Source organism: Apteryx mantelli, chromosome 23, assembly GCF_036417845.1.
Source record: "Apteryx mantelli isolate bAptMan1 chromosome 23, bAptMan1.hap1, whole genome shotgun sequence".
Classification (NCBI taxonomy): domain Eukaryota; kingdom Metazoa; phylum Chordata; class Aves; order Apterygiformes; family Apterygidae; genus Apteryx; species Apteryx mantelli.
In genome coordinates, this window is record NC_090000.1 from 1,580,146 (window position 1) to 1,594,540 (window position 14,395).

Genomic DNA, 14,395 nt, shown 5'->3' on the forward strand with positions numbered 1-14,395 from the left:
AGCAGGCGCCGCGCGCCGCCCCCTCCCCCCGCGGCGCCCAATGCGGCGCGCCCGGGGGCGGGCCCTGGCGTTGCTACGGCCGCGCGACCCGGAAGCGGCCGCGGCGCGGCCCGGGCAACCCGCGGCCTTCTTGAGGGCGGCGAGCGGGCGGCGGCGGCTCCCGCGCGGTGAGCGGGGCGCGGCGAGGCCGCGGGGGCCCTGGGGTAGGGGCGAGCGCCTACAGGGCCTCGGGGCGGAGGCGGGTGTGCCAAGGGGGACCCTGGGCTCCAGGGCGGGAGTGTGTAGGGGCCCTGGGGCGCGGCCGGGTGCGTGTGCCAGGGGCCTTGGCATAGGGGGGAGCGAGCAAGGGGGAGCTGGGGCGCTGGGCAGCAGTTTGTCAGGACCCTGGGGCAGGTGTGAGTGTGCAAGGGGCCTCAGGGTGGAGGTGAGCGTGCAAAGGGGCTGGGGCAGGGGCAGGTGAGTGTGCAAGGGCCTTGGGGGAATGTGCAGAGGGACTGGGGTACAGGACAAGAGTGCACAAGGGCCCCTGGGGTAGGGGTGAGTGTGTAGAGGGGTTGGGGTATGGGCAGATGAGTGTGTAAGGGCCCTAGGAGGAATGTGCAAAGGGGCTGGGGCAGGGGGTGAGAGCACACAAGGGCCCCTGGGGTAGGGGGGAGTGTGCAGCAGGGCTGGGGCAGGAGCAGATGAGTGTGTAAGGGCTCCTGGGGTAGGGGTGAGTGTGCAAAGAGACAGGGTAGGGGCAGAATGTGCAGGGTGGCTGGTGCACCTGGGGCTGAGTGTGCAGTGGGTGGCTGTGCAAAGGGGCTGGGGCACAGGGTGCTGGGAGCCAGCTGGGGGCTGTGGAGCCAGGGGCAAGTGTGCAAGGTCAGCCTGGGCTGTGGGGCTGTGCGTGCCAAGGAGGCCAGCACAACAGGGTGAGTGTGCAAGGGAGCTGGTGCACGCATGTGTGTGTTGAGGGGTGAAGGAGCACCCTGAGGTGCTGGGCAGGAGCAGGCCAGGGGCATGCGCTGGGCAGGGCCCAGGTGTCCTGGGATGGGAAAAGACACACCTGGGAGGAGGCTCCTGCTCTGGGCAGGGAAACTATAAAAGCCTGCCTCCAGCCCCGTGGTGTCCTCAGTATATTTTTCTTTTCTGTTATTGCTGTTCTCACATGGAGTGGTTTGAGGTGTGCTAATAATAGCTACCATGGCTGAGCTGGGAGCAGCATGTGAATCTGCTAGCTCATGGCTTTACATGTGCCTAGTGTTTGTCTGTCTCATGTATGCATGCACATACTTATAAAATAAATATATGCTTTTTTCAACTACCTCTTTATTAATAAAAGATTTTGCTTCTCCTTGCAAGCCTTGCTTCTTGTATGTCTTTGGACTAGCACACCTCCAGCTGCATTGCATTTTAATTACACACATATGTCCTCCTGGTACATTTGCAGGTGTGGGGAAGCAACATTTCAGAGAAGAGTTAGTGTATAATTCATCTCCTGGTACTAATGCCAGGGGATGAGGAAAGTGGCTAAAACAGCAAATAATGCTGCGACAGAGAAAAACAAGAACAGAAGGCCTGGAGTGAGTTGCCCACATTCAAATGTTTTAATCAGCTACATTTGGGAGGGGGAGTGGAGTGGGATTTGTGATGCTGTTTTGGTTTGGTATGTCCTGAGAATATTGGTGCCTGGAAACTGCTAGGAGTAATTGCTCGTTGTGCAGCTCCCTTTACATAACGGTTATAAATGCAGAGCAGCTGAGGTCACGGGAAGGTGAAAAGGGCAAGGAAAGCTCAATTAGAGGCAGCAGCAGTGTGGTGATGGTGATTGGAGCTGCTGCTGTTCGTTTGTTAACCCTGGGAGCCTGCTTGGCCTCCTGGCTGGGCTTGCCACCAGGCTGTGTGAGCGCAGGTGCTGGCAGACAAGGCTGTGTAACCCCCCAGCTGGGGGCACTTGGGGCAGGGAAATGACCTCAAATCAGCCTAAACCTGTGGTGAAGCAGTTCTGAGGACTTGGCTGTGGCAGGACTAATTCTCTGCTTGCAGTTAAATATTGAAGCTATCTGCCAGAGGTTATGGTTGGGCCACATTAAATTAGGGCCCTTTTATAGCTTCCAAAATGTCCTCTGGGAAGGTGAGGGATGCCAGCGAGGAGGGTGCGGAGAGAAGCAGCTGACTTGTCCCCGGGTGGTACTTTTTCAGCCCAGGGACTTCATTCAAAAAGCTGTACCATGTTCTGGGAAAACTCTTTTCTTTCTTTTCCTGTTTTTCCTCTTTTCCATTTCAGCTTTGTTTTTTTGCTTGTTTAAAACACTCCCAAAGCAAGTGCTCATCTTCTGTGTAGAAGCTTGAAAGCCTGAGGGGAGGCTGATTATAGCTTTTGTGCCAGCTTCAGCTCTGCTCCCTCTTTCTGCAGCTCCTGTGAAGCATGTGTGGAAGGGGCTTTGATTAGATACTGCGCACCACAGTGAAAAAGCGCTGTAAGCAGCGTGGAGAGCTCTGCCCTGTCGCGCATCTTCCCTTCTTCAGGGTGGCTTGGGCTGTGTCATGGCCAAGTGTGACCCAGGTAGCTTCCTCCTACCTGGCTTCAAAGCGGGCGTGGGAGTACGGAGCAGAGAGCTCCCGGCCATGCCCTGCACAGTGTATCCGGGCAGTGTAAAGCCCACGGGTGGGCTCCGTGTCCCCATTACCAAATGAGTAAATAATAAAATTGAGTGCCAGTATCTTCCACCTTTCGTAGCAGAGGTATGGAACCAAGCTTGCGAGTAGTGTCTTCTCTTCCCTCGGCACTCTTGATTGATTCACTTCTGAGCTGCAGCTTGCTCCCCTGCTCTTTTGGCTGTCCCCTCCTGCCTTTACCCAACGCCGTCAGTCCTGGCTGGCTTCGCTCTTTGTTCTTCCAGGCTGCCCCATGCTTGGCGCCCCCAGTGCACCTTGTTCTGCTCCGCAGCCCCGGTGCGGACTTTCTTGTGGGTCTCTGCCCCATGCTGTGTGATGCAGATGTTTTGTTTCTGTCTGACCACAGTTGCTTCTTGTGATTTTGGGTTGTTTCCTTTACGCTGCCAGGTGCAGGGAGGGTGTATGCTCCTGAACAGCCATGGCAGGAACTATGGTACGCATTGGTGACCAGCTCATCCTGGAAGAAGATTACGATGAGACATACATTCCCAGTGAGCAAGGTAACTGATGCCTGTCCTAGTTGCTGCAAGAAGGGGTTCAAGCGTGCTGAATCATTCTTCAGTATTTAGGAAAACAGGAGTTAGAGAGAGCGTGAGTCGAGAGAGCAGAATAAATGGGATTTCATGTACTGGAGAGTTAAAAAATCAGCTTTCTGGTTGCAAGGATGTGTCATTTTGTGGTCCCTGTCTCCCTGCTTTGGCAACGTGGTAGGATGTGTTCACTGACACACAGGACCTTATTGACAACTTTGAACAGCTTCATTCCAGGATTAGGCTTTCCCAGTATGCCCCTTGCTTTAGCTGAGGAGGTTGGCATTACCTCGTAGAGCCTGGTGTAGACCATCTCCACAAACTCCACAATACATGTTCTTTTTTTTCCCTAGAAATCCAGGATTTTGCAAGGGAGATCGGGATTGACCCTGAGAAGGAGCCAGAGCTGATGTGGCTGGCCAGGGAAGGCATCGTGGCTCCGCTGCCGCCTGCGTGGAAGCCCTGGTGAGAGAGCTTCAGCAGCTGTTTTGTTAGCTTACCGGCCTCTCCTGGCCTTCCCCTTCTGTGCCTGTTTAGGTGGGGGAGCAGGGCACTGGCTGGCGAGGGGGGATAATGTCACAGCAGATGTACTTCCTGGGGATGGGAGAGTGCAGTTCTTGGAGTGGTGGAAGAAGGGGAGAGAGAGTTCGGGAAATTGAATGGGGGGGCTTCTTCCCCATGCTTGTGTGTCTTTGGGCTCTTGGAGATGGTGCGCTCCTCTGCAGTGAACTTACGGTGGTCACAGGGCCCAGTAAGACTGTTTTTAGAGCCTTTTGGGCCCCTTGAATGAAGCTGTGTGTCTGCAGAGCAAAGAGCCACCATCTGTGTGTGCAGAGCTAATGTGCAGCTTTTTCATCTCTTCATGCTGCTTTTGCCACACAGCCAGGATATCACTGGTGACATCTACTACTTCAACTTTGCCAACGGCCAGTCCACGTGGGACCACCCCTGTGATGACCACTACCGAGAGCTTGTCATCCAGGAGCGAGAGAAGCTCTTGGTACAAGGCAGATTGAAAAAGAAAGAAAAAAAGAAGAAAGAAAAGAAAGACAAGAAAGAGAAGCAGTCGCTGAAGCAGGCTTCAGTGAGTATGCTCTGCTGCTTGCAGCGCCTCTGGGAGGGAGCGAGAGGGCCAGGCTGAGGGTGAACGAATGGCTGCGAATTAGAGGGTGATGTTGTGCTATTGCTACTTTGGGACTGGAGCAGCGATCTCTGACAAGGGATCCTGGCCAGGAGGGTTGTGAATCTGATGAAAATCCAAGGAAAATGGAGTCACAAGCCCAGGAAGTTGGGAAATTTTGGTTTAGATGGAGAGGCCTAGAGTGGGGATGCCACAGCCTTGCAATGCTATTGCAGAGAGGGATGTGGGCCAAGGCTGCTGCTGCTGTTCTTAGCAGATATTGACAGTTCTTAAGGGAATTTTTAAAAATAGCCACATCTCTTTGTAGTGCTAAGGTAGAGGAAACCATGTGCCAGGAAACCATGTACCAGGAAAGCAGATCCTGCCACTTTTTCCTCAGCCACTGAACTTGCATGCAGAAACTCCTGCTGCCTCCTGAGTCTGGCTTCTCTTTCACACCTTTGGGATACTGCGAGACCCCAGGCCACCTCCCAAGAGAGGGGCTGTCCTGTGTGGGAAGCTGGGGACCTCCACTACCCAGCTGGCCTTATCCTACGCTCCATGATATCATCAGAACTGGAAGTATGGACCGAGAGCTGCTTTGCCGTCCCTGAAGTCCTCTGGTATCAAGTGCATCTGATGCCACATCAAGTCATGGTTACTGCTGGCTCATGCTCAGGGAGTGCCCGGGGGTCTCCAGTGGGTTCTGCCTGAGGGACTTGGCTAAGCCATCTATATCCATCTATATACATATATAGATAGATAATTTCAAGTGCTCCAAAATGTATTTATCTATCTCTATATAAATCTTATATTAAAAAGATATGTATCTATACTTTAGATAAGGTTATATATAGTTATATGTGATACATTTTAGTTATTTGCTAATATTTATCTACTTAGGAAATGCAGTCAGAGCCAGGGATTCTTCCTTCAACATCCTTTTGTCACATGCCCTCTGCCACCCTGTCCTCTGGGCAGCAGAGTCCTGAGCTAGAACCAGATAGCCAGAGTAGCAATGAAGGCCTCCTTAACATAGGCAAAGGGAAGACTGCTGGGAGACCATCAGACGTAAGTGATTCAAGCAGACGATTTGCAGGCATGTGGCCAAATAAACTGCGTCCCCTGCTTGTATCAAAGTTCAGCAGACCTTGCCAGATCTTAACTGATGTGGAGAAAATTTTAGGAAAAGGTCCATCTTTTACCAGCTTTGATGTAGACATCCATCAAGACCAAGATACATCCGTGGAAATGCAAGACAGGCTTTGTCTCGACTCCTCTGACTCACAGTCTGACGATTTAGAAGTTAGGCCATCAGTGCAGTCTTTCTGTGTGCCAAAGAAAGCCTGTTTTCAAGACTTGGAGAATGTTAAAACTCTTCTAGAGGTCCCTGCAGACAAAATCCTACTGTTTGGGAAAGAAAAGCTAAAAGAGAAGTGGAAGATGAAAGAAGTGATAGGAGAGAGTGTCTGCGTGCCTGATGATGACTTGTTAGTCAGAGAGAAATCTACAGGACCTGGTGGGGATGAGGGAAGAAGTCCAGGCTTATTGAGAGACTATGAGAAAGGCCCCAGCCCAGAATCTGTGTGCGTTAATTTTATGATGGACTTTTGTGGGAAATACACTGCCCAGAAGTCTAATGGTGCTGAAGTACCGAAGGAAGTGAAGAAGGGAGATGGAAGGACAAATCTAGCTCCCAGAGTGTGGGGAGAGGAATTCACAGAGGACTCAAAGGTTCCCCCCGTGTGTCTCTGTCAGATGTTTGACTGCCAGGGAAGCAAAAGTGCCCATCAGCACATGGAAGTGGAGCTGACCCAAACCAGAAAAACTGCTGAGAATTACGGCAAAATGGAGGTTAGTGAAGGAGAAGGTAGGGATGAGATAGGACTTCAAAAAAGTCCTCTGTGATGGCACTTCTATTGTAAAGGTTTCTAGAGAGTTGAGAGTGTGGAATTTTTTTTCTTAAATAATTTTCAGGAGAAAAGGGGGAAAAAATCGTTGTGGAAGTTATATAAACAGATGTGGCCTTTGTTATAGTAGTTTTCTTAAAGCTGAAGAGGTAGGTTGAAAAAGCACTTGTTTCTGAACTTCCTTGCACGTCAGACATGGCACAATTCACGTCTTGTGTTACTTTTGCAAGGAGATAAAGTGCCTTCTGAACTCAAAAACAGGTGATGGGCAGCAAATAGAGTGGGATGGTGATATCAAGTACAAAATCCTCTTTAATTTTGCCTCTAAGGTACTTTGTGATAAGCACACTAAGAACTCAGTCTTTTTTCCTGGAGATCCCACAATCTAAATTGAGGGGAAAATAAGCTATTTTTAGTCTTGTTTTGCAGGCTGAATCTCAAGGCCCTGAGCAATTAAGTAAGTTGGTTAAGGTGATTCAGAAACCAGAAGTCAAAGCCAGATCTCCCACATCCATGTCCAGTGTCTTGACAAATGGACTATATTCCCTCTTAAATGAGAGAAGAGCAGGAAAATGTTTGAATGAATTAGCTTGCTCATGGAAGGGAAGGATTATTCCCAGTGGTTACAGACAATCATTTTGCAGCCCGGCACAGTACCAACTTGTCTGAGCACAACTTAGTCCTTGGACTGCTGCTGCTGTGGTCTTAGGACACTAAGATGGTTTATGGGTGCAAAGGGCCCATCTATAAATGTAATTCTCTCCTCCTTCTTCCTCTGTGAATACCCAAAACAGCTGTTAGAAGAGATATTGCTCTGTAAACCTGGCACTCAGCTTGCAGCAGTGGAAGAACGTGACAGGTACTAGGCCCTGCTCCCTGACTTTGCTCTTCAGTACGATGGGATAAGTTCTGCAGCCTTCACAGCTCACAAAGCAACAACATCCAGAGAGTCCTTGTTACTTTCCAGAGTTCCCTTCTCCGCCTGAGATGCTCAACCTTGACTACAGTTACTTTGTCACTTAGAAAAGCAAAGTAAAGCAAAACCAAGCTGTGTCTCTAGGAAGCTCTGGCCCTTGATTACCAGAGATGGTGGCTGATTTGCTCTTGCCATTGACATCATGTGCTTGAGGCGTGCTTTTTCCCCAGTCAGTGGTGTGGTGAGTGTTTACCACCCTCTGCATGTGCAATGCTCTACTCCCAGCCGCTGCCTGTGGCAGGATCCTTCCCTTCACTGGGAAGGACATTCCAGGTTGTTCTGTCTTTGTTCATAAGTAATTGCCTCAGTTTAATGAGAACTTACCAAATCACTTGTTCTGAAGAAAAATAAACTAAAAGGTCACTGTGTGTAATGTTAATGAATTGCTTTGCTCCCCTATTGCTGGTACCCAGCTGCGACTCCACCGAATTGCTGGCTCAGGTTTCTAATTACCAGTGTGTGGTAGCGCTCAGCTAGCTGGTAATAACGATGACTGTGAATATCAGATAAACTGCAGATTATCCTGAAAGTTTTAATTAGCCAGTGGAAGTGAGTTTGTCTTTGCTGAAGGACAACTAACATCCACTGCTCTGTACACATAGTTAATGGCCATCTGTAGAAAATAATTTGTTAAGCCCAGAATGTGTGATTTACCCTGTAACCACTGATTTGGCAATAACTTGGTGGAAGAAAGATCTGTGCATGTTCATCTCCCTCTCCCCATCCCTCAGTGTGCTAGTGAATTAACTCTGTTTTCAGTCTGTAATTTTGTATAAACACAGAGTACAGGAACTGTGATTTTTGAATACACACATGCTCTGCTGAAGCAACAACACTTGGCTGTGCTGGCATACCATAGATAAAATTTTAGCATCCATTTGCTCCCCGTTTAATATGTGCAATATATCACAAGGCAAGATTACTCAGATGGGTAATGCTACCAAGTAAAACAGAATGGTCATGTTTCTTGGTGAAGATAACTTGAGATGTTAGTCAGCCCTGCATTGTTCCAAGGTGAGGGTGTTACATGGCTCACAGGATTCTTGCTGTGCTTTAAGAGGGAGAAGGGTGTTCAGGAGCCTTTGGTGGGTATACTGCAGCAGAGCTGCCTTCCACTTCCAACAACTTTACCTTTCGGTGTAAGGTAAGGAAGCAGCCTGGATTTCTGTCTGAAGAGGTGGTGATTGCAGCTTGTGGAGGGTAGGGGGCTTCTTGCCATCTGAGTGGTTTGTATACCACGTGTTTCACGCTGTACAGAGCAGCAAGGTGAACCAAGAGGTGAAGCTGCCCCATTTGCCTAGGATGGTGTGATGCTGATTGAGAGCCTGTCCTAGAGCATGCCATGTGTGTATGTGAGTTAGTGTGGCTGTCCTGAAGTGAGTTATCCTTTCACTTCAGTTTTGGAATAATGCCCATTTATTTTCTGAATCACCCTCCTTGCTATGGTGAAGTAAATCACCATATTCAGATGGATCCTTGGAGGGACAAAATGAATGAGCAAAGCAGCCTGCTATTCCTTAGGCATCTGATGTGCTGGTAGTTGCTTGTTGTTGAGTGTCACCAGCAGCTTTTCAGTGGCGGTAGGGTCAGCATTAGCAGATAGTCTTTGGAGAGGAAGGCGCTTGCTTTCTTTCTAGAATACCAAGTGTAAATGAAGCACCCATGTTTTCCTCCCAATGGATCCCCTTCTGCACACTCTAGTCTTCAGGCACCCTGCTGGCACCCGTGCAGGCTTCCTTGGGGAATCTCGCACCATTGCGTGGCCTTGTGGACTCTCCTGCTGGTGTCCTTCGTGGCTCGTTGAACTCTGACGTGGGAAGCTCTGTGGACTCCAGTCTTCTGCTCAGAGGAGGACCTCAGGTAAGACTCCTTGGGAATGTGCCCTCAAAGGTGGACTTTGCAAGAGGTCGCAGAATATTGCAGGGATATTTAGAAGTTTAACAGACAGCGTTTGTGATCTGTCCTCAGTTTTGAAATACTTTTGTTTGTGAACATATCACTTCCCTGCTCTCTCTCTCTTGCTATATTTCTCTTTGTTTGCTGTTTCTAGGGAACCCAGTGCTAGATTTGTGTTGAGCTTTCTTCTGTTATATTTAGCAGCTTTAAGGAAAGAATTGTTTCAATTGTTGAAAAAAAATCTCTTTAGCTCATTTTAGTTGAACTTCAATTTCTGTCCAAGTGCAGCATGACATACAGTACAGCTAATGTAATCTGAATGAATGAATGTTATTCTGTAATGATTAATGTTTTCACTCACTATTAGCTACTAAGATAAAAAAGTAAAAGAACAAATATCTGGATAAATGTAAGATTTACAATCACACTGAATAAATATGTATGGAATGTGTCCTTTGGGTCAACAAAACAAAAATGTTTTATGTAGTAACCAACATTGACCTTTTAAAGGAAAATAAAAAATAAATGCAAAACGTGATGTAAATCAACACTTTCATTGAAGGTTTCCTCCTAGCTGACTTAAGTTCTGATTGTCATTGATGATTTCAATCATTTTATTGTAATCAGTTCACTCTGTGGAACTGGCTGTGCGCCACTTTCTACCTCCAACAAAGTGATCTAAAGAGAACACATCCGCTACAGTTGTTCTTGGCTGAATCAGTGTTTTGAGGCACAGGAAGGTTTTACAGATGTGCTTCTGTAGCATAAGACCCTCCGGTGTAAGGGAAAACGCAACCTTGTAAAGAACGTTTCATCTTCTTTCCTGACATGGCTCTGCAAAGTAAGGGTAGCAGTGTAACCCTGAGCAGATTCTCATAATTCAGCAGCTTGCCTGCCTCTGACTGGTTTGCAAGTCTGGTGACTTGGAGTGACACTGCTGTTGTGTGCTTCAGTGGGTTCATATCTCCCCTTTCACTTCAGCTTTCCTCTGACTTCCTCTACTCTTTTTGACTTCACAGCCTGCAGAGACCTGTAAGCCCACCAGCCAGACCAAGAAGTTGCTGGGACTGGTCTGTGATGAGAAAGGTTCCTTAAATGCAGTGGCTCTAGATAAAAGGAGAAGTGAAGAGGAAGAAAGTGAGAATGAGGTAGGTTGTGTGCCTTGGCACTTAATATGTTTTTACAAGCACAGTGCATAAAGCCCTGGGGAATGTTCAACTGTAATACTACCCGCAGTGATAGCTGATTGACTATGGTTGATCAGTTTGAGAGCTTTGGGCTTTAACTTGCACTGCATTTCTTGTATGTGTTGTTTGGTCTCCAAAAACTATCTAATCCTGTTTTCTCCCCTTACTCCCATAAATCAACATCTGCCACGATATATTTCCAAAATGAGTTGACTGTAGGCTCCTTGCTTTGGTGTATTGCTATAACTCTGCTCCCTCATGAATCCTGAGTTCTTCCTGTGTGGCCTGAAAGGGGATTGCAGAGATCAGAACTCACTTGTGTCTTTTTCCTTTTTTGAATATATTTAGAGTCTCCATGGAACTGCAAGACTGTTCAAAAACCTGCACATGGATATCAGTGCCCTGGGAGGCAGCTTTGAATGCGAGGTAAGACAGAAGGTGCTGTGAAGCAGGCATGTGGAACGGTGCCTGAGTAGAAGAGGAGCTATGGTACGGCACAGTCAGCACGTGGGCTGCAGGAGCGAGAGCACAGGAGAGGCACCAGATAAACTAGTTTCATGTGTAAATCATGAGAGGTAACAACCTGGAGGGGGACCTTCCTCTGATGGAGAGGAAGGCACAAAAGCAGGGTGGGGAGGAGTGCGAGGGTGGAGTGTATGAGAAGCCAGATGCAATCTGTAGAGGGACAACAGTGCGGGTATCGGAAGGCAGGTTCGTAGTTGGAGGAGAATGCTTGCCGCTAGGTAGGTGGGGTTTGGGCAGCCAGCATCTTTGCACAGGGTGGAGTTTCATTGTATTCTGAATGAAGAAAGAGAAAGTTAAAGCCATGTAGGTGTGATGGGCAAGCTGGAAACCAGCTCTTCCAGGGTATGGCAGAAAGGAGATCTCATATCTGAGAGGTGTCAGTAGGCCTGCTGTGGGGAGGAAGGGTTGCTGAGGAAGAGGCAGGGTTTGTTTTCTCATTGCTTTTTCCCAAGAGTGTAGAAAGTTGCAGTGGTGTTGTTTGGAGAGATGAGGGAGAGTTTATTCTAAAACTCGTTTCCTTTCCTCTTGCACTGCTGATAAATTCTCTCCCTCAGACACTGAGCGTCAGCAGTGAGTTCAGTACAGGCATGGCCCTGTGCAGACATTTGGCTTTCCCTGCGGGTGCGCGCTCTTTGCCTGCACTTTCTTAGCAGTGATCAGGCTTAAGATGACAAGGGGACAATGGGAAGTGTCTTGCAAGCAGCTCTAGTGATTCAGCCCGACTGTTTGCACTGACATTAATCCTTTCTCATCGTTTTGAAAATTCTGTTCCAGTATCTGAAAGGCAAATTAATTTCTTTTAAAATGTTTTACGGTATTTCCATTTCACAGCATTGAAAAATTAAGCTGTAAAGTACTTTGCTGAAGAACCCATTCACAGTGCTGGGCCTAGACTGCAAAGGCTGTGTTAAAGTGGATGTGAAAAAGAAAGACCCAATTCTCTCATCATCTCCAAACAACAAGAAGCCTGCCGGGGCCCAATTCATCACTGAAATGTTAATGTGTCCAGGAACAAAGAGTTCTCTTGGCATTTCAGTGACACGGCAGGGCTTCAGGATTCTATTATAAAATGGCAATTGCCACCCAACAGCTAGGCTCTGTCTTGAAAAGTGGTAACCCAGATGGGTGATATCTCAGTCCTGATAAGTTATTAGTGCCCCACTGGAAAACATAATTCACGTGTAGTTCCATAAGGTGGCAGTAGAAAAGCATTCCTATGAGCGAGCTCTCAGCTTGCATCCCAAGCCATTCCCCAGCTTCATTACAAAACTGAGAGGAGGAAAGGATTTGTTAAACAGGCTCTGCAGAAGGGCAGTCTGAGAAGTAATGGGGTGACTTGATGAAAAAGCTGATGAAATGTAGTCTGTGGATCAGAGCTGAATATCCATATTCGAAGGAAATAAGTGAGGATTTAGTGGCTTGCTGAGATGCAAGATGATGGGTGAGAGTGGAAGCTGCATGAAGATGGCACAAGCTGTCTGTGAGAGAGGAAGGAGAGCCGGAAAGAAATGCTACCCTCTTCAGTGAGCTTTTCTGCAGCAAGGGGTAACATAACCGGGGAAAAGGTACTGGAAAATGAAACCCAAGGCAGATGCTGGAAAACTTGAGGTGGGAGGTTTGTACCCAATAGCTAGAGTGTCCTCTTAAAAAGAGTGCCTCTTTTGGGGAGCTTGGTTTGGCTATTTGTGGGGTTAGCTATCATCTGAACCTGGTTTTCTTGCCTCTTGAATTCCTGAGATGAAATAATTGCTGCAGACAGGCAAGACTGTGCTTTAATATATGAAAGAACTTTGGGGTACTGCTGAAAGGGGCAAGAGGAGGAAAAAGGCCTGGACGCATCTCTTAGAGGATGCCTGGAGAGAGGATCACACATGATAGCAGAACTGATCCCCAGACTGTACTGCTTGCAGTTTGGGAAGCTTTAGTACTCTGCCTTCTGTACAGGTCAATCTCTGGGTAAACATTTGGAGTCAAGGGGTCCTTTATGTGGTGGGAAATTAAAATGCAAGGCTTTTTTACCAGATGGAAATGTGTGAAAAGGAGCTGTCTCTGTAAATAAACATTGCACAATACAGCATACGTGTTATTGCAGAAATGTATGTGCAGGAAGCAGCATTGCTGGTTCCCAGGAAATTAAGACATCCATAAAATATCAGTGCAAGCATGACTAGCTAAAGGGGAGGAATGGCTGATGTGTTCATACAGGGAGGATGGTGAACCGCTATAGTGAGACAGTACTCATGGGAAGCGGAGCAAGTCCTGTCTGGTAGAACAGCAAATTCATTGAGCTGGCCAGCAGTTTGACTTTTTAAAAAGCAGCAGCAGTAAAGCATGCAGAGCATAAACAGTTTGACATTTGGGAATTTGGGCCTGTGAGCTCCTGGGTATAGCTTGGAAAGCTGTTCAGCTGGAGAGCTTTCTGCTACGAGGGTGCTTCCGCTAGGTGATACACAGGGCAGACCTGTCCCAGGGGCCTGACCTTATCCTGTCCCCCTGCTTTCGTTGTTTGTCTAGAGCCACATCAGATCTCTCCTGCGGAGGCAGCTGGAGGGAAAGTCGGTGGTGTGTCGGGGTGCTAGGCTCCGGCTGCGGGGATGCGCAGCGGAGCGAGGTCAGCGCGGCAGGAGCTTGACCGGGCGGTGGTGGAGGGTTCTGGGGAGCAGAGCGAGGTCACGAGGCCTGGTACACGCGGCCCCTCGGAGGGTGCCTCAGCTCTGTGAACACGGCAGGCAAGAGGGCTGAGCGAACCCCCAGGCGCTCTTAGCGCTCCTCCTGACCATTTGCTTGATCCAGTGTGTCAAAATCATTTCCCATGATTTATTTTAGGAGATGAGGAGTGTCAGACATTTAGTTCAGTTAATCACCTGCTTTTCTTCTTGACTATAATTTCTATTTCAATAACATCAGCAAAGAGAAAGAAGTAAAATGTGAAATGCCTTTTTTGGTAATATTAGTTTGTACTGTATGGTAGGAGTGAGGAGAGAAGCAGTTGAAATGCGAGCTCAGAAAGGTGGCTTGTGAATTTTGGCTAGCAGATGTGTTACCCCACCCATTAGGAGAACAGCAAAGCCGGGGAGGAGAACTGTGGCAGCCGGTTAGCTGATGTCGCTGAAGCCGATCTCCAGCACCGACAGAGCCCCGCGGAGGGAGCTGGCAGTCTGAGAGAGGCGATGAGCGGCTCTCTGACATCACGGGCCTGCTTGCACGATGTCATTGAAGCTTCGCATGCAGTAGGAAATAGGCTGCTTCTAACATTGTGGTGTGCATTGAGTTGTTGTTTGGTTTGTTTCTTTTGCTGGTTGAAGTATTACATTCATGGGAAGAGGTATCAGTGTAAGAAACAAGCAAATGCTTCCCAGATGAGGTCTGCCAAACCTAACCTGCGCTCTGTCCCTCTGTGCCTGAGAACAGCCTGAATTCAGGAACCTGTGGGGGAGCACATTCAGCGTTCAGAGCAATTCTGTATGCAATATGAGTTTTCTCTCTTTTTTTTTGTTTTTTTCCCCCCTTTCAAAGGTAGAAAGAAGACTAAATTTTTGTTGTTGTGACCTCTCACGTTCAACTTGTTTAAATCTAAAGAGCTGGCATAG

At 48.2% G+C, this 14,395-nt stretch overlaps 2 protein-coding genes across 11 annotated transcripts in view; both read left to right on the forward strand.

Moving 5' to 3' along the window:
- The first annotated feature begins 101 nt into the window (after positions 1 to 101).
- The window catches only part of LOC106497839 (centrosomal protein of 164 kDa), a 58,479-nt gene continuing 44,185 nt past the window's right edge, over positions 102 to 14,395 (forward strand). For 9 of the 10 annotated variants that reach the window (XR_010886262.1, XR_010886264.1, XR_010886265.1 and 6 more), the window contains exons 1-7: positions 102 to 167; positions 3,049 to 3,161; positions 3,545 to 3,656; positions 4,074 to 4,275; positions 8,899 to 9,057; positions 10,113 to 10,241; positions 10,629 to 10,706. Coding sequence is in view for 6 of the 10 variants with exons in the window: in XM_067310168.1 (XP_067166269.1) it covers positions 3,080 to 3,161; positions 3,545 to 3,656; positions 4,074 to 4,275; positions 8,899 to 9,057; positions 10,113 to 10,241; positions 10,629 to 10,706 (762 nt within the window). In the remaining 4 variants the exon portion in view is untranslated. Of the gene's footprint in view, positions 168 to 1,530; positions 1,566 to 3,048; positions 3,162 to 3,544; positions 3,657 to 4,073; positions 4,276 to 8,898; positions 9,058 to 10,112; positions 10,242 to 10,628; positions 10,707 to 14,395 lie in introns of those variants that run through there. The other variant, XM_067310165.1, reaches the window with a different exon arrangement.
- Positions 5,191 to 6,219, forward strand: LOC136994053 (uncharacterized). The gene has a single exon (XM_067310274.1). It carries the CDS (start codon positions 5,218 to 5,220, stop codon positions 6,217 to 6,219), a length of 1,002 nt encoding a protein of 333 aa, XP_067166375.1. The 5' UTR covers positions 5,191 to 5,217.